General features: G+C 45.3%; 1 protein-coding gene and 1 long non-coding RNA gene across 2 annotated transcripts in view; one reads left to right on the top strand and one right to left on the bottom strand.

Moving 5' to 3' along the window:
* LOC140385394 (uncharacterized) overlaps positions 1-21,857 on the bottom strand; it is a 181,138-nt gene extending 159,281 nt beyond the window's left edge. The window contains exon 1 of the long non-coding RNA XR_011933356.1: positions 21,678-21,857. This is a non-coding gene — a long non-coding RNA (uncharacterized lncRNA). The remainder of the gene's footprint in view (positions 1-21,677) is intronic.
* Positions 21,858-22,122: 265 nt separating this feature from the next.
* Positions 22,123-25,456, top strand: part of stmn2b (stathmin 2b) — a 76,630-nt gene continuing 73,296 nt past the window's right edge. Inside the window, exon 1 of the mRNA XM_072467504.1 lies at positions 22,123-22,289. Within this exon, the coding sequence (XP_072323605.1) occupies positions 22,271-22,289 (19 nt within the window). The 5' untranslated portion in view covers positions 22,123-22,270. The remainder of the gene's footprint in view (positions 22,290-25,456) is intronic.

The raw sequence follows: 25,456 nt of genomic DNA, 5'->3' as shown, positions 1-25,456 counted from the left end.
TCTGACAAGGTGAGTGCCGTGTTCTAACCACCCTCTGAGAAAACAAGGTTCTCCTAATTTTCCAATTGGATGTCTTAGTGAATACCTTAAAGTTATTGCCCCTTGGCTCTCGTCTCGCCCACCAGTAGAAACATCTACTTTTCATTTATCCTGTAATGCCCTCTCATAATTTTGAAGAAATTGACAAATTCCTAGGTCCTGACAGTTTCCAACTGAGGGTGTTAAAGGAAGTAGAGGAGCACATTGTCGGGGCCCGAACTATAATCATTCAGAGTTGCCTAGATTCTGGAGTAATCCCTCGGGATTGGAAAATTTCTCAAGTCACTCCATTTTTAAAGAAGGGCAAAACAGGAAAACCAGGGAATTACAGACCAGTTAGCCTAACATTTGTGCTGGGTAAATTGTTGGAGTTTATAATCAAGTATAGGGTAACTGAACACTTAGGACATTTTCAGTTAATCAGGGATGTGCCAGCATGGATTCATGACAGGTAGGTCATGCCTGACAAACTTCATTGAATGTTTTGAAGAGGTGCCTAAGATAGTGGACAGGGGAATGTCTATGGATGTTGTTCATATGGATTTCCGGAGGGTATTTAATAAAATCCCACAAAAGAGACTGTTAAATAAGGTAGAAACCTACAGAATTGAGGATAAATTACTGACGTGGCTGGGAAATTGGTTGAGTGACAGTCAACAGAAAGTAAGGGTAATGGGTAGGTCCTCAAATTGGCAGTGTGACTCGTGGTGTCCCACAAGAATCTGTGTTGGGGTCTCAAGTGTTCACATTATTCATGAATAACTTGGATAATGGCATAGAAAGTCATATATACAAATTTGCTGCTGACACAAAGTTGGTGGCATTGTAGATAGCATAGATGACAGCATAAAGTTATAGAGATATTGATAGACGAGGTGAATGGGCAAAACTGTGACAGATGGATTTCAATATAACCAAGTGTGAGGTTATTCATTTTGGACCAAAAAAGGATAGATCAGAGTACTTTCTAGATGGTATTAAGCTAAATACAATGGATGTCCAAAGAGGGGTTCAGGTGTGTGGATCTGTAAAATGCCACGAATAAGTGCAGAAAGTAATCAAGAAGGCTAATGGAATGCTGGCCTTTATATCTAGAGAGATGAAGTATAAGGACACAGATGTTATGCTGCAGCTTTTCAAAACCTTGGTTAGACTCTACTTGGAGTACTGTGAGCAAATCTGGGCACCACACTTTAGGAAGGATATTTTAGTCTTGGAGGGAGTGCAACGAAGGTTTACAAGAATGATACCTGGACGTCAGGGGTTAAGTTACGAGGAGAGATTATACAAATTAGGCCTCCTTTTTCTCGAATTTAGACGGTTAAGGGATGATCTCATTGAAGTCTTTAACTGGTCGAAGGTTCTAGAACTAGGGGCATAGTCTAAAAATTAGGGCCTGACCATTCAGGAGAGATATTAGGAAGCACTTCAACACACACAGGTTGGTAGAGGTTTGGAATTCTCTTTAATGTACTGATGATTCTTTCTCCAGGATCGCACACGGCAGTGCCCTGGAGATTGATTGACCTTCAATTCCTGGAGACTCCTGGCCAATCATAGAATCTACAGTGCAAAAGGAGGCCATTTGGCCCATTGAGTCTGCACCAGCCCTTGGAAACAGCACCCTACCCAAGCCCACACCACCACCCTATCCCTGTAACCCCACCTAATCGTTTTGGACACTAAAGGCAATTTATCATGGCCAATCCACCTAATCGCACATCTTTGGACTGTGGGAGGAAATCATAGCACCCAGAGGAATCCCACGCAGACACGGGGAGAATGTGCAAACTCCGCACAGACAGTGACCCAAGCCGGGAATCGAACCTGGGACCTTGGCACTGTGAAGCAACAGTGCTAACCACTGTGCTACTTTGCTGCCCCTCTTCCACAACTGGCAAGTGATGCCAGATCAGTTGTTAATTTTAAATCAGGGATAGATAGATTTTTGTCAAGCAAATTATTAAGGGATATGGGCTAAAGGCAGGTGTATGGAGTTAGGCCACAGATTAGCCATGATCTAATTGAATGGCGGTGCAGGCTCAAGGGGCTGAATTGCCTACTCCTGTTCCTATGTTTTGCACCTTCTTCATATCTTTCCTATTATATGGAGACCAGAATATTTACAGCACCCTTAAATATTAACTAATCAAAGTGCAACATAATGTCTCTGCTTTTTAGTTCTACGTAATGTTGTAAGTGCCTAAATACATGATATATGTGGCAGCCTTCAATAGATGTTACTTTCTTTTACAGCCAGTTATATTCTCCTCTGTTTTTCCTAATAGTGCAGCGAACCCCCAAGGCCATCCTGAAACCTCACGTCAAAATTGTCCCACCAAGAGTGCGGAATTAAAGAGGCTTATGTTTTATTGCTCCCTGGGCAATTAGAACTATCAAATCTAAAAGCTTTTGTGGTATCTCAACCTTGCAAAAAATTATTTTTCAAACAATGCATGATAAAAGCTCCAATTAAATTGAATGAGGAGGGATACATCGTAAAACAGAGGATAAATGACAGAGAAGCAATGATTTATGGAACAAGGAACCTGAAGAGAACAGTGGGCCACAAAATGTGGTGATCCAAAGGGTGAGTAGATGATGTAATTTACACTCTTTGTGGTGACTTTCTCCACAACTCTCTTCTCAAATCTCTCCAAGACTTTGCTCCTCCCTTTCTTTGTAATTTCCCCCAGCCCGACCTCCCTCCAAGATATCTGCACTCCCCCATTCCCAGCCTCTTGAGAATCCCTGAGAATCCCTGATTTTAATCGCTTCACTTTTGGTGGTCATGCCTTCAGCTGCCAAGATCTTAAGTTCTAAATTCCCTTCCTACCTACGGATAGGGGGCCAAAATGTAGCTCCGCTCGTCACTGCAGGAAGAGATTGGGCACCATTTTTAAATGGTGTGCCAATCTCTAGACCCCTCCACCGCAGCCCCCAACATCCCAACTCACCAATAAGGGGGTCATCAAGCCCCCTGCACCACACCTCACATGGGCAGTCCTGGACCCGATCCCCAGCACGAGCATGATGCCACCTGGGCACATTGGCACTGCCAGCCTGGTACCCTGGCAGTGTCCCTCCAAGCCTGGAAATGTCACCTGATCCGAGAAGTTATAAAGAGATTAACTGTCTTTTATTTGGGGCTATGAATATAAATGTGTGTTTTCAAAAAGGATTAAATACATAAAGAGATTTAAATGTTATTGATAAATATGCAGTGGAATTCTCTGTCGACGGGAGCCTCCGGTCCACCAGCAGCACACTCACGCCTGTGGGTTTCCCGATGGGTAAGTTGGCATGGCAGGTGTAAGAGCAAAGGATGACGATGGGGAGAAAGGGTTGGTATGAGTTGGCACTGAGGTAGCATTGCGATTATTGAGGGACACGAAGATGAGTGTACAATATAGGTCAGCATGGAAGGTATGAGGGACCATGGGGTGGTTGGGATCATGAGGTGTTATTAATTGGCTTGGATGGAGCATGGGGAGTGTGAGAAGGGGTGCGGGGTGAGGCTACAGTTCTGATTTTGTTTTGTTGTTTTTATTATACCGAGAACAAAGTCCCAGCACACCAAAGTGGGATTTTTAAACAGCCCACCTCAGCAGCCGGCATCCCTTGTGGCTACTTCCAAACTCTTTCCCGGTCGCTGGACCCAACCTCTGTTAGCACACCATAACAAAATTCATCGATTCAGGACACATTCTCCCTAACTTGCGGAGTTGGAAATTTTTCCGACCTGGGAATGAAAATTCAGTCCTATGTAAATACTTTCTTGACATTGAAATCATGGATGGGATTCTGCAATAATGGGGCTATGTTCCCACCCTGCCGTGAAAACCGGCGCCAACCACTCCGGCGTCAACAGCTTCCGAAAGTGAGGAATTCTCCACTTTCCCGGGGGCTAGGTTGCTGCCGGAGTGGTTCCCGCAGCTCCAGCCGGTGCTGAAGGGCCGGCGCGAGTTCCTGCATGCACAGAACAGCCGGCGTGACCTCGTGCATGCACGGACTGGCCCGCGTATGTCTGCGCATGCGCAGAACGGTCGGCGTATTTCCGCGCATGTGCGGGGACTCCCTTCTCCGCGCCGGCCCCCGGGCAATATGGTGGAGCCCTACAGGGGCCCGACGCAGAGGAAAGAAGGCCCCCACGGCACCAGCCTGCCCGCAGATTGGTAGGCCCCGATCGCGGGCCAGGCCACCGTGGGGGCCCCCCCGGGGGTCGAAACCCACCGCCACCCCCCCAGGACGGCCCCTGCACACTTACCTGCTAGGTCCCGCCGTGCGTGAAGTGAGAGATTCACGCCGGCAGGACTGGGCAAAACGTGGCAGCCACTCGGCCCACGGGGCCCGGAGAATCGCCGGAGGGGCCGCTGTCAACGGCCCCCGACCGGCATGGCGGAAATCCTGCCGGCCCCTGAAAAACGTTGCCGAAGATTAAGGAAGCCGGCGGCGGGGCGGGATTTGTGCCTTCCCCCGGGGGACCGCAGTGTCGGAGAATCCCGGCCCATATATTTTATCCTACACATTGTGTCAATTCGTTGAAATGTAATGGATTAGTGCAGACTTAAAATAACTGTGCAGTCCTGTAGTACAGCTGGCATCAGGCCTTGGTCCCAGTTTTCATTGTCATAGAGAAAAGATGGGAGGCACAGGGACATAATATGAAGGGGAATTAATCCTGAAGAACTGTAAGTCAGAATGTAGATAAGGAGGACAGAAAGAAAGAGACCTGATGATAGATATTGCAGGGTGGACCAAAGAGATCAGACAGAGAAGGGAAGGTGAAAGCCAATGTCTAACTGGCAAGGGAAAGATTGCTACTCAAGCAGGATGGAGAGTGGGAAGTTGGGAAGAATAGTAGGGAAATAAGATAGAATTGGATGGAAATGGGTGCCTGAGTGAAATGGAAAATGTAAGAGGATAGTCGTTTAACCAACCATTTAATCAGTCAGCTCTTTGTAGACAATCTATTTGATCCATTTGCATATATTTGTTGCCTTGGCACAGATCCCATTCCTTATGTTCTATTAAATCAGGAATCTATTCATGCACTTTTCAATACATTAATGAAGCCCACATGTAATGTACTAGATAGCTGCAGACTCAATCATTTTAAGGGCTAAATCGGCTTTCTGTGCGTTTTAGTCCATCTGTGCTGTGGAAATTATGTTTTATTCAGTCGAAGCACCGGTTCCTGCCACCAAATAAACTCCAACTTATTTTTGACATGCTTTAGCATTGCTGTTCCACAATTTCACTTGTCACAGAGAACAATGTGGTCACACAGTGTGTGAGGAAAAACAGAATGGCGATTTCTTTCCATCTACTAGAAGCAAAGGATAATCAGCACATCGTACAGAACTGAAACGGGGCAGAAAAACAAATTACTGAAGCTTTTTGGAACATCTGACTACTGGGAGTCTGTGACAGAAATTTATGAAATTATGCATCGTGGAAAAATAAAACGTGTGGGCAATGCAGAGGTGGAGGTGTCCTACTGGGTCAATTTAATAGTTCTTCTGTTAGCAGCTAACAGCATGTTAAATACCTCGCCACTCCCTGAACCAGAACTTATAAATCTAAGGAGGGCTTGAAAGGGGGGAAAATCTGGGAAAAGAAAGGAATGTATTCACAGCAAAAATCAAAAACAGACCAGCACTAAGTATTGATGCACTATTTTGCTTTGATTAGAGTCTACAGATTTTACCCTGTGGCAGTCACAGAAAGAACCAGTAAAATGAACAAAATTTTGTAGAATGCATTCCAGTGCTGTCATACTGCTTCTCAGAAATACACATTCAAACTTGCACTGAAGGCAGAGTAGGGCCCAACATAGCATGGCAGGTAGGAAATATGGCAGGACAAAGAAATTACAGGCATGGTGTTAATGTATGGGGATAGGGTGGAGGCGCGGGCTTAAGTAGGGTGCTCTTTCCAAGGGCCGGTGCAGACCCGATGGGCCGAATGGACTACTTCTGCACTGTAGGGTTCTATGATAGGAGGCTTTTGTAGACGGTGATTATATCATTTCTAATAGATTAGTGCTCTTCACAAATACACAATTACTTCTCAGGCCATAACATGGTGCTAAAATCCAAAAATGTATTTTGTAGCTTTATAGCTATCTATACATCTAAAAGGAATAGCTTACACTCTGAAAAAATTAATTATGGAAAAAAAACTACAACACAGTCTAAATGTTTATGACTTGGTACAATTAAATGAAATGTAGTAGGTCAATACAAGTAGTGACAGCTGACGATTGCGATTTGAATATATCGCAGACAATGGATCATTCAATAAAATTGCTTTTTTTTTCAGTGATAAAATGTTAAAAGCGATAAGTTCCTTAAACAAGTGAATATTTGGTATCAGAATTGCTCTTCCTGTGGTTATTTTGGTGGGCACTCCCCAGGCTGTATTGCTTATCTTTCAGATACTTTCAATCATTGAATAAAATTGCAAAAAATTCTGTTTCAAACAACAATGGTTAATGTGCTTCTGGTTATAAGAACGATAAAGCAGTCTGTTCAGCTATTAATGAAGGAATGAGTGTTAGTACCATGACACCTGACCATGGTTAACTGCATCGTAATTATGGTCAACCAAACTGCTTGAACATTCTGATACCAAATATTCACTTGGTTTTTTTTGTTTTATTTTTTTTTTAATTTTAATTCTCCTCCTTTTTCACGTTTTCTCCCACATTTACACCCATCAACAATAAACAATAATCAGCAAGATATGTCAATCCCTATAATAACAACGATCCCATCCGCCCACCAACCCCCAAACATCAGCCCGCATGTTTACATAAACAAATGACAAAAAGGAATCAGGGATTACCCGTAGTCACCCTTAATGTACACGGCTCTCCACCCCCCCCCCCCCCCCCCCCCACCCCCACCCATCCCCCAACCAACGCCATCCAGCCTCTAAGAGAGTACCGTACATGATACCCTGTTTGGGGGTTGGTGGGCGGATGGGATCATTGTTATTATGGGGATTGACATATCTTGTTGATTACTGTTTATTGTTGATGGGTGTAAATGTGGGAGAAAACGTGAAAAAGGAGAATAAATTAAAAAAAAAAAAAGTGAATATTTGGTATCAGAATGTTCAAGCAGTTTGGTTGACCATAATTACGATGCAGTTGACCATGGTCAGGTGTCATGGTACTAGCCTGTTCTGCCAGGCTCCGATGGCCGCAGCCCCTCCCCTCACCTCACTCCCGTTCACTGGCCGGCTTAAACCGGCCAGCGTGGAGGCCCCCGCCCGGGTCCCTTTCCCCCTTGCCCGACCCTGGGAAAGCCCAAAGATCCCCTTTTAGCACACAAACCCCGCATATCCACCTACACCCCAAAGAGCCCTCCTTTCGAGTGAAAGTCCCATCCCTTCCCTTGTCCAAATATATGCAACATTGGCTCCTTTAGCCTCTACACCCGCGCGCAGTGATACAAAAAAAGAAGAAAATACAGTCATGAGGTTACATCGGCACATGGCCATTCCTCAATTTGTCAGTTCTGCCACAGTCCTTCTGCCTTCGCAAACTCCTCCGCTGTTTCCGCCGTTCCAAAATAAAAGTCCCTGAGCTTGTAAGTCACCCTCAGCTTCGCTGGATATACAATGCTGCACTACACCTTGCCAATGTACAGTGCCCTCTTCACCCGGTTGAAGGCAGCCCGCCTCCTCACCAGCTCCACCGTAAAGTCCTGGTATACATGTATACCAGCTCCAGCCCACTGCACCACCCGCTTCTGCTTGGCCCAGCTCAGGCCCTTCTCCTTCACACTGTACCTACGGAAGCACAAAGTCACTGCCCTTGGCGGCTCACTCGCCTTTGGTACAGGCCTCCATGACCGATGAGCCCGATCCAGTTCATATCGGGAGGGGTCCTCCCCCTCCCCCAGTAGTTTTGCCAGCATCGCGGCAAAATACTCAGTCGGCTTCGGTCCTTCAACTCCTTCGGGCAGCCCCTCGACCCTCAAATTCTGTCGCCTGGATCTGTTTTCCAGATCTTCCATTTTTCCTCGCAGATTCTTGTTCGTGTCCATCACCTTCCGCATCTCCTTCCCCATAGAGGCAAGTTGATCACCGTGCTGCAATACCGTCTCCTCCACTTCCTTCAGCGCCTCCCCTTGCTCTCGCACCTCCGCCACTGCGCTCGCCACCGCCGTCATCACCGGGGAAATCGCCTCCTCCACCAGCACATTCAAAACCTCCCTCATCTCCTTCCTCACCATCTCCATACATTTCTCAATCTGCGCCAACTGCTTTTGGAATTCCGCAGCCATCACCTTAGTTAGTTCTTCAGCCGTAAGCACTGCGGCCTCCCCTGGTGCTCCAGCCTCCATTTTCTTTGTTGACCCCGCGGTGACCTTTCCCCTTGCCAACGGACTTTCAGCCGTTTTTTTCCCGGCCGTTTTTTTGATGTTTTTCGACATCCTTCTTCTCCTTGCGCTATCTCCCGACTTTTACTGCCGTCGCTGGCCCTAGGACCGGGCGTTACTCTCCGAAAATGCCGTTCCCGAACGGGAGCCCTCCAATGTGCGGCTGCCTCCCACCCGCCGTCACTGGAAGCCCCTAAATATTCACATTTTTTAACATTTTATTACTGAAAAAAAACAATTTTATTGAATGATCCAATTGTCTGTGATACATTTAAATCACAGATGTCTTGTTTTGTGTTTGGATAATTTTGCTGTTACTACGAACATACGAGCTCGGAGCAGGAGGAGATCACTCAGCCCCTCGATCCTGCTCCACCATTCAATAAGATCATGGCTGATCTAATTATAACCTCAAATTCACATTGCTTTCTATCCCTGATAACCTTTCACCCCATTACTGACCAATAATCAATCTACTTCTGCCTTAAGGTTTTTCAAAGTCTCTGCTCAATCATCTTTTAAAGAAGAGAGATCCAAATTCTCACATCCCCCCCCAGAAAAAAAAGGCCTCGGGCTGGATTCTCGGTTTTGGGAGACTATGGGCCGGATTCTCAATTCCCAAGGCTACGGGCGGGCTTCTCCGATGGCCGATGCCAATATCGCATTTGGCGATTGGCCGGAAAATCCCTTTTGACGCCGAAATTGGGGGTAGCACCTCCAAATTCCCTTTTGACGCCGAAATTGGGGGCAGTATGCCTGAAGGCCCTCCCCCGGTGGTCCACCCCCGATGGGCCAACTTCCCGACGGCTTGGATCACTAGGCCCAGAGGGAGATGGCACAGTCACTGGCAGGTGTGGTACAGACCCACAAGGTGGGGGAAAAGTCACAGCGTGAGGTGGCGTTGTCCCAGACACAGGTGGTCCACTCCCTGTGCTACATGGCTGCGAGCATACAGATCCTGGTCAAGACGGCAGTGGGCTTCCAGAACTGGCAGCACCAGGTGGCGGGGGTGACTCAGGGGATAGCTCCGCTCGCAACCCCATCCCATGGAGTAGCCCGGGCCATTGGGCACCCCGATGGAGGAGGTGATGGGGTCTGTGCCGGTGACTCTCACAGGGGTGGTGCCTGGACACCGCAGCACCTCGGACTCCCCCACCCCTGTCCCTGCTGCATCAGATGGGCAGCGGCAGATCAGGGCAGCATGGGGCGGCACATGGCACAGTGGTTAGCATTGCTGCCTACGGCGCTGACGACCCGGGTTCGAATCCCGGCCCTGGGTCACTGCCCATGTGGAGTTTGCACATTCTCCCCATGTCTGAGTGGGTTTCACCCCCACAACCCAAAGATGTGCAGGTTAGGTGGATTGGGCATGCTAAACTGCCCCTTAATTGGAAAAAAAAAGAATTGGGTACTCTAAATTTATTTTTAAAAAAGATCAGGGCAGCACCCCACCACCTGGGACACCCAAACAGCTGCCACGCCCATCCAGGCCCTGTCGCCCTAGAAGACGGCTGCCTCAGAGGACCCAGGTCACAGGGCGGGAATCATAGCAGGCCACCTCCACTCCTGATGTACCATCTGGGGATCCACCTAGGCATAGCGTTAGGGCCCCTAAGGCCAGAAAATTAGACATTAGTTAAGTTGGCACGGGTGCAGAGCACAGTGTAGCGATAGGGGCTCGGGCACAAATCTGTATATATTTTTACACACTAAAAACATGTGTACAATGTCATGACCTGCCTCGGTGCTTTGTCAGAAGGGTGCAAGGGTGTGTTATTCAAAATATGGAAAGATGTGTCATTTGAAACATGGAAGCCTGGCAATATCTGGTCTGAGAGAAACATGAGAGAATACAGGGAAAGATCCCACAAAGGGTTAACAGCAGCTGTCAGGGAAGGATTGTAAAATGCAGATATCCTTGGTCAAGCAGACTTAGCAAACAAGACAAACAGGATTTTGAATGAAGCCAACAACAATGGCTCACACCTTCATTGAAAGTAACTATCTTAGTAAGGATCTGGAAAAGAATGGATGAGGTTCAGTTGAATTTGGTGAGAATTCTAGGTGTGAAAATTTGCTAATACCAGGTAAATTAAAGAAAACTGGAGACTATCAGTCTACGAGAAACATAATTCAAAGCCAAAATCAAAGTCAAAATTGAGCTGAGGACACAATTGGAAAATAAAACTATAGGAATGACAGGAATTAAAATTCACACCTCTATTGAAACCAAAACATTTTGAACACCACAAAGGAAACAATGTAATCAGATCTATGAGATGAAGTCATGTCAAAATGAATACTTAGTTGGATCAAAAGGTTTAGATTAAAGATACTTTTTACAATCAAAGAAAATAAGAGTTACTTTACAATAACGTCATAAAAACGTAATTGTTAGAAAGAGAATATAAACCCGAAGAAAGGGGATAGCAGGCAGAAGTTGAACCATAAACAGAAACAGAACTTAGAGAGAGAGAGAGAGAGAGAGGGGAGAAGCAGAGACAGATTACATTCAGCTTGGCCATGGGAAAGGTACAGGGCAAAGCAGCCGAGCTAAAATAGCTAATACATCTAAGGAAGACCAGATTTTAAAAAGAAGATTGATTGTCAAGTTGGGCCTGAAGGTCCCTTCAACCAACCAGAAGGATCCAGAAGCAAGATCTTTTTACTTTTCAGTAAAGACAGTGATTGCATCTTTTAAAAAGAGGAAAAAATATATAATAATAAAATAAGTTTAAAGTTTTAACCTGAAACAGTGGGTATTAGTCTACTTTACTTACTTAGCAATGCGGGATCGATGCTACTAAGTGGTAAGTAGATGAAATCTTCGGTGAAGGTATGGGTTATACCGGGGGATAACTTGAAAATATAGTTTGACCTAATAGCACCCACTGAAGCTTGCATCGGAGTCGGGGAGTGAGAATCCCTGATCACCATTTAGAATGTCGGCCCTTTTTGGTATAGGGGGACTTCTAAGAATAGTGGTGAGTTTTCAAAAACAGGTGGGCTTGGCCCAAAGACCGCAGTTCAGCCAATGACACCGTGAGGTCCACCGCGGGGTCCACCACACCAGGGCCATGCTGGTAAAAACCACAAGGTACCCACACCCACGTGATTCCTGGCTGTGGGGACCGGAGAATCATGGGAGGCCAGAGGACAGGGCGCCGGGCCCGCTGAATAGATGGAAATGGGTCATTATGATCCACAGCTGCAGCCTGTCTGTCCTGCTAAACTCTTCCAGACAGAGCCCTGCTGCTTCTCGCCTGAAAGTCAAGTTCATCCTCTCTGACTGTGAGCAGCCTCTAGCTTCACAGCTGAAGGCTATTTCAAATGAGGAATTGGCCTTGTTAGTTGGGAGAGCACTTCACAGCTGCAGGTTGTGTTTGCTGCTGCTCCTGCTGGTGGCGGCAGATGCCTGGAGCCAGCTGCTGTTGCTGTTTCCCTCCTTTTCTGTAGCCGGAAAGAAGGACAACATTTTTTTAAGATACCTGGGTCCTGGAACACCGGGCTCACGAGGACGTGTGAGTCCAAAAGGCAACCCGATTTGAAGCAAGATGACGCTGTGGGACCTGGTGCGTGACATTGTTCCAAATGGACCACCTGATGATGCCGTTGAAGAAATGCTTTTGCAGATTGTTAATGCTTTTGGTGCTGGTGTGTTGAGTGCTGCATGTAACCAGCACGTCACCACGGGTTAAACATACTGGAAGTCAAGGATGTTCATCTGCATCCTGAGTGCCAGTGGAATATGTGGATGCCAGGATTTGGTTCCGGTGAGGTTGGGCCGTGTGGGCGGGCCTGCACAGCCGCAGCTTCTAGATGGAAAATTGCACTGTAACATGTCACATATTGCTGGACACATCATTTTTACGACTAGGTTCTGGACATGATAACATATTCTCTGTTTCTGTTGAAGAACCTGTGAGGGGTGATATCGTGTGTTTGTTTTTTTTGTGAAAATGAGCTGCTATAGCTTTGAATTGGTTGCAATATGGAACGGTGATGTCTCCTCGTTGTTTACTGGTTAGAGTGATATGTGGAATGGTACGTTGTTGATTTTCAAATCTTTGTTACTGTTGAATGTTTAATAAACAAAATATTCTCAACTCTCAAGTGTCTCCTCAAAGGCATGTCTCAGAGGATGATGATTGCACTCCACGTCCTGCAACCTTTTATGACTGAACATTGAGCCTGAACTCTAGGAGTGTCAGCACCATAAAGCCAGCTGGCAACAATCAAACAGTAAAGAGCTGGGCTTCACCACTGAGGACCCTCTTAACGCCCGAAGGAGAAGTGTGAGGATGAGCTGAGGGCAGCTGAACCTGGCCTCCCTAAAGTTCCCAGCAGAGATCTGGGGTCCAGGGACTATTGATGTGGCCAGGGGTGAGTGTGCAGATCAAGGTTTGCCGTCATAACTGGCTCGCTGGATGGCACTCTGAGAGAAGGCGGGACAGTCATGGTAAGGGTGGGGGACGCTTGGGGGATATGAAGATCCCGGGATGGAAGCCCTAACTGATTGTCGGTTTCTCTCCTTCTCCAATTGTTTCCCGATCAACAATGTTTACTGGTGTGGATCCCACGGAGGTTGCCCACGCCGTGCTTGGGGCAGGTGAGGTGGGCAGATGCCGGAGACAGCAGCAATGCCAACAGAGGCTGGAGGCGCCACCCCATGTGTAGGGGGCCGCCACACACCCTGAATACCTAGCCGTCCTTGAGGCTGAGGAGGGAGCCAGAAGGGGAGGCCAGCCATGGCCCATGGTGTACAGGTGTCGTTGGTCATTTCTTGAGCTGACAGACAGCATATGCCACAGAAGACTGCATCTCAGCAGAGAGACAGTGCAGCACCTATTCCATGTCTTCGTGGACATGGCACATGGTGGAGGAGGTGGCCATGAAAGGCACTGCAACCCTAAACATTGATGCCACCGGGTTATTCTAGGGCTTGAAGAACAAAGAACAATACAGCACAGGAACAGGCCCTTCGGCCCTCCAAGCCTGTACCGGTCATGATACTAACCTTGGCCAAAACCCTCAGCACTTCCTTGTGCCGTTTCCCTCTATACCCATCCTATCCATGTATTAGTCAAGATGCCTTTTGAACGGCGTTAATGTTTCTGCTTCCACAACCTCCCCTGGCAAAGAGTTCCAGGCACTCACCACCCGTAAAAACCTGCCTCACACATCTCCTCTAAACTTTGCCCCACGGACCTTAAACCTATGGCCCCTGGTGACTGACCCCTCCACCAGAGGAAAGAGTGCCTGCACATCCACTCGAACCATACCCCTCATAATCTTGCAGACCTCTATCAGCTCACCCCTCAACTTCCGTTGTTCGAATGAAAACTGTCCAAGTCTATTCAGCCTCTCCGCATAGCTAACAGATTTCACACAGAATTTACAGTGCAGAAGGAGGCCATTCGGCCCATCGAGTCTGCACCGGCTCTTGGAAAGAGCGCCCTACCCAAGGTCAACACCTCCACCCTATCCCCATAACCCAGTAAACCCCACCCAACACTAAGGGCAATTTTGGACACTAAGGGCAATTTACCATGGCCAATCCACCTAACCTGCACATCTTTGGACTGTGGGAGGAAACCGGAGCACCCGGAGGAAACCCACGCACACACGGGGAGGATGTGCAGACTCCGCACAGACAGAGACCCAAGCCGGAATCGAACCTGGGACCCTGGCGCTGTGAAGCAATTGTGCTATCCACAATGCTACCGTGCTGCCCTCCAGACCAGGCAACATCCTGGTAAACCTCCTCTGCATCCTCTCCAAAGCCTCCACATCCTTCTGGTAGTGTGGCGACCAGAATTGTGCGCAATATTCCAAGTGCGGCCTTGCCAAGGTTCTATACAACTGCAACATGACTTGTCAGTGTTTATACTCGTTGCCCCGTCCAATGAAGGCAAGCATTCCGTATGCTTTCTTGTCTACCTTTTCCACTTGTGTTGCCATTTTCAAAGATCTGTGGACCTGCACACCAGATCTCTCTGACTTTCTATATTCCTAAGCGTTTTGCCATTTACCGTATATTTCTCCTTTATGTTAGACCTACCAAAATGCATTACCTCACATTTGTCGGGATTAAACTCTATTTGCCATTTCTCTGACCAAGTCTCTAACCTATCTATGTCCTCGGTATCCTCTGACAATCCTCAACACTATTTGCCACTCCACCAACCTTGGTGTCATCCGCAAATTTTCTAATCAGAGCAGCTACATTTTCCTGCAAATTATTTACGTATACTACAAACAACAGCACAGATCCCTGTGGAACACCACTAGTCACAGCCTTCCATTCAGAAAAACTGCTCGAGCAGGGACATGTGTTGTATATCCCAATCTTCCGCCCAGTGGTGCAGCCGGGAGGTGATGGATGTCCTGTATGCCCAGGCATCAGAATATATTAACTTTGATCTGAACCAGGCCCACCAGGATGCCCGGGCTGCAGGATTTGCTGCCATTGCCCGGATGCCCCAGATCCAGGGGCCGATCGATGGCACACATGCCGCCTTGCGAGCACGGGGGCATCAGGGCATTCCCTATATTAACAGGGGTTCTATTCCCTGAATGTTCAGATTGTGTGCGACCACCGCCTCGGGATCATGCATATGTGCTCGCTACCCTGGGAGTGTGGATGGCAACTACAGCCTGGGGCACTCAGAGATCCCCAGTGTCTTCAAGAACCACCCCAAGATGATAGGTTGGCTCTTGGGAATAAGGGGTACCCGCTGAGGACATGGTTGATGGTGCTGGTGCAGAGGCCAGACTGCGGCGAGGGTCGGACATGTGGGGAGGACCAGCGAGACCCTCATGGTCTCCAGATTCTACTAGAACGAGGCCGCATCCATCAACATCACATCTCCCGCTTCCTGACCACAATGTTCCCCCATGCGAAGGTCTGTGTCACATCATTCCAGGGTGATGGGCCTGTGTTGGCACTGTCAGCGGGTCCCGATACAAGGCAGGAGAGTGATGATCACTCACTGTGAGGAAAGCTCTGATGCTCCTCAGGACCTCTCACCAGTGCCCACTCAGTGCTCCTCACTCTTTTGACATTCCATGGTCCCAAGGATGGACTTCAGAGGTGGAGGCAGCCTGCTGTTTTCCATGCCCTGTGGCCTTTGATGTCCTTGCCGAACGTCCTCTGGAGGCCAGGAGCTGGAGGGCCCTGGTTGATTTATCGGTACCACTGGCATCGCCAAGCCACACTGCTCTGCCCGCTGCCCATGAGATGTGCTTGGTGGAAGTCCCCGTGTTGGCCTCTAGGACTCCCCCCCCCCCCCCCCACGTAGAGCCCTTGGAGAACACCATGGGACAGAGGGACAGCTTAGAGTCAGCTTCTGAAGCCTCTAAGTCATCTTGCTCTGCCAGTCCTAGAGGCTCCCCATTGTCTGCATCATGGTGTCGACGCCCTCGGTAATGTTCCTCAGTGACTGGGCTGTGCTCTCAAGTGCCTCAGCAATGTCCTCCTGCATCTGGGACATGTCCTTCATCGACTGGAACATGATGTTGAGGCCCTCAGCCATGGTCATCACAGACTGCTGTCTCCCTTGGATGTTTCTACCTCTACCTGATGTGCATCAGCAGCTGTGTGGTGCTCACCAGATTGTGCCCCCGAAGCCTGACCATTAATGTCGCCCATCGAGGTGCCTCTGCGCTGGTGGAAGATGCAGGTGAATGCAGTGACGCATCACCTGTGGTTCTCTCAGAGCTCTCCTCCAAGGTGTTCTCTGAGGTAGCGGGTTGGGGGGCATGACTCTGGATGGCCCCACCTCATATGGGGAGGCGGTGGCATAGTGGTATTAGACTAATAGGCCAGAGACCCAGGGTAACACTCTGTGGACCGAGGTTCAAATCCGCCACTGCAGATAGATAAATTTGAATTTAATAAATATCTGGAATGAAACATCTAATGATGACCATGAAACCATTGTCGTAAAAATCCATCGGGTTCACTTGTGTCCTTTAGGGAAGGAAATCTGCCTGGTCTGGCCTACATGTGACTCCAGATCCACAACAATGTGGTTGACCCTTAACTGCCTCCTCAAGGGCAGTTAGGATGGGCATTAAATGCTGGCTCAGCCTGCGACGCCCACGTCCCATGAACGAATTTAAAAAATAAGGTGGTGATCTTGCAAGACAATGGACAAGTAGTCAGTGAGAGGGAAGGATCATTTTGTCAGACGTGAACAACTAACGACAGCTCATTTGGGTGAAGGGGCAATGGATCTTCACCTCTCTAGCACAGGCCAACCTCACTGACGGTGACTGCTCTTTCCCCGGGCAACCCCACAATTTCCAGGGCCCTTTCCTCACAGAGGGCGAGGACTCGAATCTCTGGGACTCCTCCCCCTGTCTTGGCCCTTTCCTGCTTATTATGGGCTATCTTCTCCAGTGGGGACAAAGAGAGGTCAGTGGGGTCTATAACAGGTGGCATGTTTGGGCACTGCACCTAGACATGAAAGGGCTGTGCTGTTGGGTGCCAGAGGGCGACTCAGAGGTGTATCAGGCGGCGAGGGAGCCAGTAATGTTGGGATTCTCGGTGGAGGCTAATTTAGGCTCTAATTGCCGTTGAATACAGGCGCCCAAAACCGGACTTTAACTTTTGCCCATTGAATCACGCCCAAGATACCACCTCCAAGTGCTGCAATAGAAACTATCCATAGAATCCCTATAGTGCAGAAGGAGGCCACCCAGACCATTAAGTCTGCACCCACCCCCTGAAAGAGCACTCTACCTAGATCCACTCCCCCACCCTAACTCCACAACGCCACCTAATCTGCACATCTTTGGACACAAAAGAGCAGTTTAGAATGGCCAACCCACCTAACCTGCACATCTTTGGACACAAAAGAGCAATTTAGCATGGCCAACCCACCTAACCTGCACATCTTTGGACACAAAAGAGCAATTTAGCATGGCCAATCCACCTAACCTGCACATCTTTGGACTCTGGGAGGAAACCAAAGCACCCAGAGAAAACCCACACAGACAAGGGGAGAACATGTAAAGTTCACACAGGCAGTCACCCGAGGCTGGAATCAAACCTGGGTCTCTGGCATTGTGAGGCAACAGTGCTAACCACTGTGCCACCATGCCACCCTCTAGGTCAGTTTGCAGCCTGGAAAGCTCAGATTGTTGCCAGCCGAGCTATGGATTAGAATGTGCGAACAGACTTGCAGGATTTCACAGCAGTCCAGCGATATATGTTCCAACAGATTACTTGGATCGCTGAGGCACACCCTGGGACAGTGGCAGTGGTTCCCAGGAGCATGTACCTGAGGTTTTCTCTCAGAAAAATAGCGCTTATTCTTCCACCTTTGCCACTCTACCGGTGCACTTACTGTTGCAGGTCACCAGCCAGTTGAGACTGCTGCTACCTGTGCTGAGATTGTGCAGTCCGCATCTGGGCCTTCGAGGCTGTCCTTCACATCTATCTGTAGCTTCCCACTTAAAATCAGTGGCCTTGCACCCCAAGCTGCGGAACTGGATTAGCACTATATAGGAGTACTGGGACAGGCAAAGGCCTGTTACAGGTACTAGAGAAATGGACAAGTGTCATTATTGACTTTTGTATGCAATATGGCATGATTTCAGTCATAAATTTGGTTGGAAATGTTTATTTGTGCTGGTTTTCAATTTTGTATTGTGTCCAAGTCGATGTTGTGATGGTCAGTGACAGGCAGGAGGTAAGGTACGCAACTTTTGGAGAATGGGTAAATTGAGCCTTCAGTTACTGTTACAGCACTCAAGAGTTCTTCAAGAGAAGCCAGAAAGGGGCTGTCTTGGATGCCTCCACTCTTCCTCCTTCTCCTGGCCTATAATTGGTGGCAAGAGCTATCTACTCACACAGGCAAGGTTGTATAGTATACAGCAGGTAACAAATCTTGACACCCACTCTGCGGAATATTGCATACCCAGAACAGTCCAAGCAGTGGAAACATTATTTTAGAACACCAATCGTCTGCCCTATCACAGTTGATGTGCCAGGTTGGCTTTCTGGTATGCATGTAGTGCACATGAGCGCAGTTTGTGCACCAGAGCCGTCAGTCATCTGATAGCTTTTGTTACCGAGCAGCCATTTTCTATTTTGCCATGATGGCGCAAAGGAAGCTGCCACAGTGTACCGCCACAAAATGAAGGACATGTGGCATTAACCTGAATGGTTCACTGGATATGGCCACACAGCAAAGGGACATTGAAGGAGTGGAATCCCTTTTGGTCCCAGTATGGGGCGGAGTTTACAATGTGTGCAATCTGTGACACTCTGCACCTTTGGGAGGCCTCCGTTCCTAGAAAATCCATATGCTTGCTCTACCTGCTGCTTTCTGGCAAGAGACAATGAAATATAACTCTCACTGAGTATGTAGCCTCAGTGACGGCAGAGTGCCAGATGTTGAAAATATCTCCAACTGCAACCTGGGTTAACCCAGGCACATAAAAGTCTATTGTCTGGGTCGCCTCACAGCCACTGGCAATGCAGTTCTTGTCCTACTTTGGAGTTCTACTTGCTACTGCAGCAGTTGGTAGACTTCAATGTGGCCATCTTTGCTAAGCTCATAGATTCCTCCCTGCTGAGCTTTAGCTGAGAGAATTGTTCCCTGATACTTTAAATGGGTATGGCCTCCCATGGAGAATCTTCCTCCCCTCTTCCTCCTCCTTCTTTCAGCAGACTGTCCTGCTCTGCGTGCTTTCTGTTGATTTACAAGTCATGCTGAATCCAAGGTTAATGCCTAATAGTGCAACCATGTCTGGAAGCACCCAGCATATGTAGAATCTTTGATATCAGCAAAAACTCCTGGAACATCTGACACGCTACTCCCTGTGAAATTTGTAACTAACCTGCAAGCAGTTGATGTTTCCATAAAATATTATTGGGGCTGGTTTCTTCCTGCTGCTGAATGCATGTTCAGCTGTGTGAGGTTAAGAGAGGGTGTTAGCTGATGCTAAAACAGCACTGCTGGTGTCAATTCAGTGTTGCACACTGCTTGACATCATGATCCGTCCACTTTGCATATTTCCAGGGAGTTTTCACATTGCACACATTAACACTATCATCAGCAATGTGATTTACCAAAATAATATATATATTCACCCTCCATTTGAAATTGCGATGTTCTAAGGGCAATCATAGAACCCAAACAAAATTGAGTTCAAATGATCGTATTTTCTTGCTCATTGGCGTTTAGCTTCATTCTTGATGCGTTCCAATTTTGTATAATATATATTGTGGTACAATACAATTTAATCAATACCTTAACCAGCACATACTGAGAATTTAATGTTTTTACTGTAATTTTAAAAAAATATTAGGACCTACCATTTCAAAATACAGTGAAATGGACAGTGGTACAACTAACTACTCATTTAACACAAAGAAATCCCATTTAAATTAGATCCAACATTTTCCTGTACGGGCCGCATCCAAACATTCCAGGTATTTCAGATTTTGGTACAAATTGCCAACATTTGCATTGTTTTCCCAATTATATCAAAAAACAATGACAAACACCATTTTTGCCAAGCTGATATGTGTGACTTTAGCTGTAAATTATGATAGGATATAATTGTTTTAGTGAAGACAATTCATACATTTAGCTCTTCATTTGAGCAAATAAAAAATATTTTATTAATGGATCATGATATATTACAAACAGTTCTTGGTGAAATATGATTCAAATTGACAATTGATTTAAAACACCAATTCAGACTTGAGCTCATTTATAAATGGCTGGAGGAATGCAGTTCTGAGGGAAATGTTAAATAAATATATGCTGTGTAGAAGTTAGTAGCTTCAATATGATAATGATTATATTATGTTAGTCAAGCTTGCAGTGGGATAAGGAGTCAAACAAAAATCAATATCCATTGATTTAATGAAAGTTGTGGTGCACAAATGTATTGTTGCCATGTAGATTTATTTTAGCCTTTGTATATTCAGTATTGCAGAATAATTTTGTTTCTGTATTTAATTCAACTCAAATTTTCAGTTATGATTAAATCCTAAAGCTAGCTTTATGCTGTGACAGGTGGGAAATCATTCCCTATACCAGAACTATGGGTGATGAAGCCCCTGAAGCACAGATTCACAGGCACCTCAGAGACACTAAAAGCAACATCAACTGCTCCAGCTTCTCCGAGTCAAGACTGCAATCACACTACTCCACCCACAAACAGCAGCACTGCAGCTAAAACCCAGTTTTAAAATCTTAGCACTTCATATTACCTCTACCAGCGTCATGATTAACTGGGTTACACTGTGGTAACTTTTCTCTCAAATACTAATACTCATGTTAATTATAGGAATAAATGATACTCACTTAATGTCTAAACCAACTGGATCAATAAAAAGGCTTTAGCATAATAGCAAGACATGTTCATCTAACTGCAGTTCAGTTAGATTTGAGTAGTCAGATCCTAGAATGGTGAAAGTACCAATTTATTTTTACATTAAGGTGAGTGTGTAAAGAAATAAATGCAGACCAGTATTTGAATCTATTAAGGTTGCATTCATATTTTGTAAAATATGTGTGGGATTTCTAGGAATCCAGTTCAAATTGGTTTTGGTTGGACTGGACGAATGACATTATCTGCTTTTATGCTGTGTCAACTGCAATAGGGAGCCAAGTGCTCTTTGAATAATCATATTCAACAGTATTTACTGTGGCAATGCAAGCAGTTTCTGTGGTAAGAGGAGAGCAAACGACTGATGGCGGTGATGAAAGTGGTGGTGATGGTGAGTTCAGTCATCCTGTGAGATTCTTGGACACACTTTCAAACCCAGGGTTAAATAGATAAAATGTACATTTTGCAATAAATAAGGTCTTAAGCAAATGATCGATGGAAGCTTTACATCAAATAGTGGATAAGCAGCTAAAAGGAAGGCAGACCTAGGTTTTAGCCTCCTGGCTCCATTAATATTTGAAAGCTAGAGGCAGTGAAGCAAATTAGCTGAAACTAAGAGGAAGTGTCTCCACATACAGTTACCAATCATTACAGCACAAAATTGCTGCTTAGAATTTGCCAGGGCTTTCCATTTGCCACCTGCCAGCACCCATGAGGCTTTCTTGTTCATTTCTCTGTGCTTTCAATCTGCTGACGCCACTTTTTTTTAATGATAAAAGTAAATTAGCTGAATGAAAGTCTCGTTTGAAGCATCTGCCAGTGTTTCAGGTTGACCTGCAGAACCAAGCCATTATTACAATGAATGCAATTACAATTAATAGCTGTACTCACAATGGATTCACTGAAAATCGAAGTGTTTCTTTGGACTTTGATTTTAAGGCAGAATCTAATGCATGTAACTAAGGGCGCGGCTGTCGCTCCCCCTCTCCCCCTGTGAGCTGGAACATTGCAGCAAACCTATTGAAAATGTCCGATTTTCGACAATTGCGGTTCAGCACCAAGGACAGCGCATAGGGGGACAAAACACTTAGAAGAATTCTCAGGTATTATAAAATTTGCTGCTTCCAAAACATCAATTATTGAAAGACATTTAACATTTTGCATGGAATGTGCCACTAGATAAAGAGGGGTGGCTCAATATTGATTTGCATTTCAAACTGCATACTGGCACTTTGTGCTTTAGCATCATTGGTGGATCAATATTTAACGCCTGGAGATCCAGAGAATGCACCAGTCATGTCAAGGGACCTCTTCAGCCAATCTGCTTTGCGTGGCAGGTGATTATTATTCATAGAAGTCGCCTGTATTCTTTCCTTTCCAGAGCTCCACACTGCTGACTCAGTGCCTTATTCAGTCATTTCTCTCTACGCTGCTGTAGCTGGACCCCTTTCCCTTCCAGCTTCTGAGCATTTGCATCCTCCACCATGTCTAAAACAGCAATCGGTAAGAATTCCTTACTTTTGTAATACACGGCGATTTTTTTTTCTCAGCAGAAAATGTAGCGTATTCAAAATATATCCATTTTTAAAAATAATAATCAAATCTCTACTTTTATGGTGGGCTTATATTATTTTGATAAAGATTATGTAACTTATTAAATCTATCACTGGTTAAATGAATCTATTTTCAGTTTTTCTTCTGAAATATCTGTTCTCGTAGTAAAGTGCATTCAAAATTACCCAGACAAGGCATGAGAGTAGCACCTTGAAAATTATTGCAATTAGTTCTATTATTTGTAATTTGTGGTAACTGTTCTAGTTGTAAATTTTAAATATATATTTCTATCACCCATAAAGAAAACCTTTTGAGGTTCTAAAGGCTCAATTAGATGTAAGAGATCAGTCTAACAAAAGATTAACCTTATGCAATGTCTGTCTTATTCTTTTGTAAGATTGGTTTATGTTTTATTCCTTAATGGTTGTAAAATCCTCACGTCTTCAGAGAATAAAAGTACATTTGGGCATTTGCAGTTGTGTGCTTGCTACGTTTTTTTGACAGAACACAGCACAATGCAGGCAGACCCCACCCATGTGGCTATTCTTTCAGCGTTGAGATACCATTTAAAATTCATCAGTTTTAATGCTACCTGGCTGAGGTTTCATGTGGGAGGGATGAGGACCAATATTATAGAGATTGCAGATTTTACCAAAATAAAAATAAGTTGTGAGGACCGAACAACATGAAATTTCAGATTAATAAAGGTGAACAAGTGTCTGCAAAATTAGTGGACCACCATTTAATAAGTGAGAAACTGTATGAAAGACAAAGATCAAATTATCCAAATGCTGCAATTCTCTTGTTATTCAAATTAGCAATGGCTTGGAACTCAAAGGGCAAAAGATGCAGAGAGACATTGTGTTAGAAAACTACCAGATGCTAATGAGAAGGTTCTCTGCTATTATTAAATACTACCATCTGGGATTTTCAATAATATGAACTCATCTCTGGAATTAGTTCCCTCTTTAGAGACAGATGTCTCCATCTAAGCTTGTTCAGTGAATGTAGATGCGGAAAGGAGGGAATCAAGTATACAGTGAATAGCAAAGAACAAGGTGGAAAGGGTGGGGTGCTTAATCTAAAATGAAGCTGCATGCAAATGCATGGAGACTAAACTCTGGGAGACCGGCCAGCCCTGCAGTGCTTACAATAACAACCCACCCCACCCCCACCACCACACACACACACACACACACACTGCACCAATCTAGTAACCAGTATTGATAAATTTTGGGTGTTGAAAGACTGATCACTGCAGAAAGCCCTATTAATACTGTTGCCATGGAAAGCCCTCCTTCAATTGATTAATGAGCAATTCATACGTGACAAACATACGTTTTGGCTAAAGACAAGGCTGCTGGGACCAGAAACGAAAGAAGGCCACCAATGTGAATCAAAGTTCAAAGCAACAGAAACACCAGACATGTTTTGTATTTTGATAGCCACAACAAGCCTCAGGTGGTGTCTAGGAGGAAAGAAGTCACAGGGTTATATAACCCCATCATTATCACTTTGTATATTGTTTACATCGCTATTATAGGTACAGTTTGACAGGAATTAAATCTTCCTCCCACTTCCCTCAGTGTAATACCTTTGGCTCAGTTGAACTTTAATCTTTACATTCAACTATAATTTTTGCCAACTCATTAGTGTAACAACATTGCAGGCATTCTGAAGATTTTATTTTCTGGAAAGTAATTAATTCTATTCCTCCTTCCTGTGTTATTACCATGTTCTGTATTTACCAGTTTAATTTCAGAGAATACAATATATAAATCCAAAACATATCATATTGTAATCATACTAAATTAAAACATACAAGTCTTTACATTAGATTGCTTCCTGACATGGAGCAGAAGAATGTATCCTATTAACAAAGTTGTACATTAAATGCAATTTACACAATTTCAATATACCATCATTCATTTATTTACCTTTCCTTACAAACCCTAGACCCTCATTTAACTAGGAGGGCAAAGTGAACTGGGGTATTGATTTTTAAAATATCACTGCCATGTCTTACCATGGCCATCCACCAGGCAGTGCAATTTAAGCCTGATAAGCAATACAGACTCAAATGAACCCTCCCCTCATTCAAGACAGGACACCAGCCTTCCACATGGTGTTCACTCTTCAGCACTGGCTGCTAGTGGGCAAAATTCATCTAGTTGAGGAAGGTGATTTCAAATGGTAGGCAGCCCCTTGACTGAAACGCTCACCTTTTGGCTGTAAATCAATCCCTGGACTAGTATAAATTGGAATCTAATTTTGATCAGTGTTTTAAAAAGCAGATTTCTGCACCAATTCTTGCACATTTGACATTTTCGTATTCATTGGTATGACCTTGGAAAGAGGTCGTCGTTTTTAAGCGCATAATTCAAATCTGACTCCGTTTCACAGTTTAGTCCTCACCTCCCAAGTTCCCATTTTCTCTATTATCACAATGTTGTCAACACATTCATTTATGTTTACTCAAAATAATCAATGTTGGGGTAATTTATTTTAGTTATTTGCATGTCATGAATACTAAAATGATAAGGGAGGAATTGGATCCCATTTGCATTGCACTCATTTCAGGTACAAAATGAAATTATTGATGGTAATTCAGAAAAAGAAAGCCAGATTTATTGGACTGCAATTCAGAAATATTGCTCCAGAAATCGCAATCTCTGCTGGAACTTAAATAATGAAATATCAAAGAATGTTTCAGGAATACTATTGATCAGTCAATGCCTAAACACATCTGCTGATGTAAAACTTGAGGGCCACATATAGTTTGCCACGGATTGATCAATGCACTTGCCATTTTGTTGTTGGGACATTAATCTGAGAATATTGTATATGTATACATATCAATGTACTCCCACACTGCATTTCTGTGTCAAATACTTCCCTTCCAATATGGTTGACTCTTTATTGCCCTGAAAATTTTGTGATTTAGTAAGTCAATCAAATGCATCAAACTTCTGTGGGTGAATCCATTACATTCTCAGAACAATGAGGGATGAGCAATAGCTGTTCATCTTGCAAACAATGCCCAGACCGTGAGAATTAATTCCTTATTTTAGTCATCAAACCTTAACAGAGAACTGGATTCATTTAAATTGCCACAT

The sequence above is a fragment of the Scyliorhinus torazame genome, chromosome 11, assembly GCF_047496885.1.
Source record: "Scyliorhinus torazame isolate Kashiwa2021f chromosome 11, sScyTor2.1, whole genome shotgun sequence".
Classification (NCBI taxonomy): Eukaryota; Metazoa; Chordata; class Chondrichthyes; order Carcharhiniformes; family Scyliorhinidae; genus Scyliorhinus; species Scyliorhinus torazame.
This window is presented reverse-complemented; position numbering and strand designations above follow the sequence as displayed.